General features: G+C 59.6%; 1 protein-coding gene across 1 annotated transcript; it reads right to left on the reverse strand.

Annotated features, from left to right (window-relative positions):
* Nucleotides 1-763: 763 nt before the first annotated feature.
* LOC126232498 (uncharacterized) lies at nt 764-1,543 on the reverse strand. Its single transcript, XM_049942747.1, has one exon. It carries the CDS (start codon nt 1,541-1,543, stop codon nt 764-766), a length of 780 nt encoding a protein of 259 aa, XP_049798704.1.
* Between the last annotated feature and the right edge of the window lie 1,279 nt (nt 1,544-2,822).

Raw genomic sequence — 2,822 nt, forward strand, 5'->3', positions numbered from 1 at the left:
CGGGGCCCCCTCGGATGCGGCCGGCTGGGGGCTGTGTGCGCTGCCGCTGCCGCTGCCGCCGCCGCCGCCGCCGCCGCCGCCGCCGCCGCCGCCGCCGCCGCCGCCGCCGCCGCCGCCGGTGCTGGTGCTGGTGCTGGTGCAGCAGCAACAACGACGAACAACGAGTAAGCAAGAAGAGGACGAAGCGGATGGCTGGTGGGTGAGTGCATTTATTTAGGCGGTCGACAAGGCAGTGCGTGATGTGGCGTTGTGACGGGGGTTTGCTCACGTGGCCTCGTTTGTGTTGATGCGCAGGAAGATGAGATGCGGGCAGACGCAGACGCGTACAGAGAGACGAGCCCGGTCTGCAGCAGGATGTGTGGCGCGGCGCGCCGAGTGCAGAGCAGCGCGCGCCGCCTGGGCCGGGCTGGGCCCGCCCGGCGGCGGGCCGCGCTGTTGTCGCGGACGTGAGCGCCCCCTGGCGGGTGGTCGGAGGCGGCGCGGTGGACGTGTGTCCGGTTGGCCAGTGCACATTGCGAGTGGCTGGCTGGCGGTCGGCGGCGAGACGGGAGAGGAGGTATGTGTCGCGGGCGCCTTTGCTGCGCTGCGTCGTTGCGTGCCTGGGCGTGCGCCTGTCGACTGTGTGTGACTGTGTTGGGCGTTGTGCCACGTACGTGTGTGCTCGGCCGAAGGCGTCGGAAGAAAAAGAGAGAGAGAGACGGGCGGGAAAGTGGGTCGGTGTGCGTGCGTCGCCCGTGATGCGATGATGTCGCGTCATGTCATGTCATGTCTTTGCGAAACGGCTGCCGAGAGGTGTGTGGTGGCGAGCGGGAATGTGCGTTTGGTGGTTGCCGGCCGGCCGGCAGTTGTTGGTGGTTCCTCCTGTGTGGTTGTTTGTGCTGCTTTGATGGCAACGTGGAAGGACGCCGGTTTTTCCGTGCCTTGCGTGTGGTTGTGTCGACGGTGACTGGTTGGGGGTGTGCGCCGATGCACGTGCCATGTTGTTATGTTTGGGTCGTGAGTGTGTTTTTGGCTGTGTTGTTGTGTACGGGAAGGGGGAGAGAGGAGGAGGCGGCGGCGGCGGCGGCGGCGGCGGGGGTGATAGTGCGTGCAGTAGTGCCGTTGCGACGGGCGTCGGGTGGAGCCGTGCGTAGTGGCGGAAAGGTGTAGGTTGCGGGAAGCGAGCCCGTCGCGTGTCGTCGTCGACGACGGGGTCGCGTGCGCTGTGAATCGAGAGTGGCGGGAAAGGGGCAGCGTGCCGCTGTGTCGTGGTCGTTAGCAGAGGCCTGTGTGCCTGTCCGTTTGTTTTCTGTCGGACGCTTGGTGCGAGGTGTTTGTTTTGTTTTGTTGCCGCCGCCGCGGTTGTTTTTGTTTGTCGGCTGTGCTGTGTCGGTGGGTCGGCGAGCTGTTTTGCGGTGCGTGAATGTGTTGGTGCAAAAGTGGCGGCGGCGTCATGGCTGCGACCGCGACGAGCCGCGGGCGCGCCATTGATGATGTTGAACACAGAGCGGCTGTGTGCAATGGGAGGCCTTGTGTACGGGTAGCGGTGTTGTCGTACGTGCATCCGGCCCGGTGCGGAAAGCGCCGTTGCGGTTGCGGGTTGCCTCTGGTCGCGACGTGTGGTGCTCGGCTTTGTGGGTTTTTTTGGTGCCCCTTTGGCCGGTGGGTGGTGTTTGTTGTTTTGTGTGTGTGTGTGTGTGTGTGTGTGTGGTCGGTCTCTTTGGCGCTCGGTATATATCTGCCTCCTGCTCGGTCTTGTTGTCGACGTCGTCTGTAGTTTTTTGCGGCTTGCCGACGACCGACCGACCGAACTACTACCTACCTGTGACAGCTACGTGTGGCGCCCGAAGGTGAACGTAACGTGACCTCGGCGCCCTTAGCCTAACCTAAGATGTCCGGCCGTAAGGTAGGTGCGGCCACCTGACGCCTCACGTCCGAACGCTTAACCTAACTTTGACGCCTAACCTAACTTTAACCCTTAACCTAACCCACGTCCACCTAACGTAACCTAACCTAACCCAAGCGACGCCAACCCTAACCTAAGGTGTTGTACACTGCGAATGTCGAAGGCATGTTATAGTCTTAGGTGGAGAGCACTACACGCAACAAGCGGCTACACGGGTAGCAGGGGTTGTGTGGCGTGGGCTGGGCGGTTTTGTTAGGTTAGATGGCCTTGGGCAAGTACAGAAAGGGGGCAACAGCAGCCTCAACGGGTGCGGGGACCAAGCAGCAATCGGTATCGTTTGTTAATTGTCAACTGTCGAAGCTGCGTTGGTACAGTACCGGAACCGCAAGCGCTGACAGAGAAAGCACCGAAGCTCTGCAATCGTGATAAGGTACAGAAAGCTGGCTGACGCCAGGGATAAATTCTGCCGAAATTGTCACAAAGGTACAGACGGTGTTTTAGAAAGGCTCGATTGCATGCAACCGGTGGTGGTGTGTTCGTCGCTGTTTGAGTAGTAGTTTTGATCCTGTAGTGAAGTAGAGGTGGATGGTTCCTGTGAAATATTGTGGGTGGAGGTTACACCCAACAACCGAGCTAGGTTTAATAATAATTGGCTCCTTTGACCGACCTCCCGACGCAGCAGCATTAGTGGCAGAACAACGGAGAGACGGATTTTGGAAACACATTTCACATACATTTTCCTCAGCATGTTAGGGTCTTAGGTGGAGATTTCAATTTACCCGATATAGACTGGGACACTCAGATGATGTTCAGGACGGGTGGTAGGGGGACAGAGAGCATCGAGTGACATTATACTGAGTGCACTGTCCGAAAATCACCTCGAGCAAAATGAACAGAGAACCGACTCGTGGAGATAACATCGTGGACCTACGGATGA

This window comes from Schistocerca nitens, unplaced genomic scaffold, assembly GCF_023898315.1.
Source record: "Schistocerca nitens isolate TAMUIC-IGC-003100 unplaced genomic scaffold, iqSchNite1.1 HiC_scaffold_519, whole genome shotgun sequence".
Classification (NCBI taxonomy): domain Eukaryota; kingdom Metazoa; phylum Arthropoda; class Insecta; order Orthoptera; family Acrididae; genus Schistocerca; species Schistocerca nitens.

What these genes read in the sequence shown, in the direction of transcription:
- LOC126232498 (XM_049942747.1), bottom strand. Translation starts at nt 1,543, where the DNA reads ATGCACGTACGACAACACCGCTACCCGTACACAAGGCCTCCCATTGCA.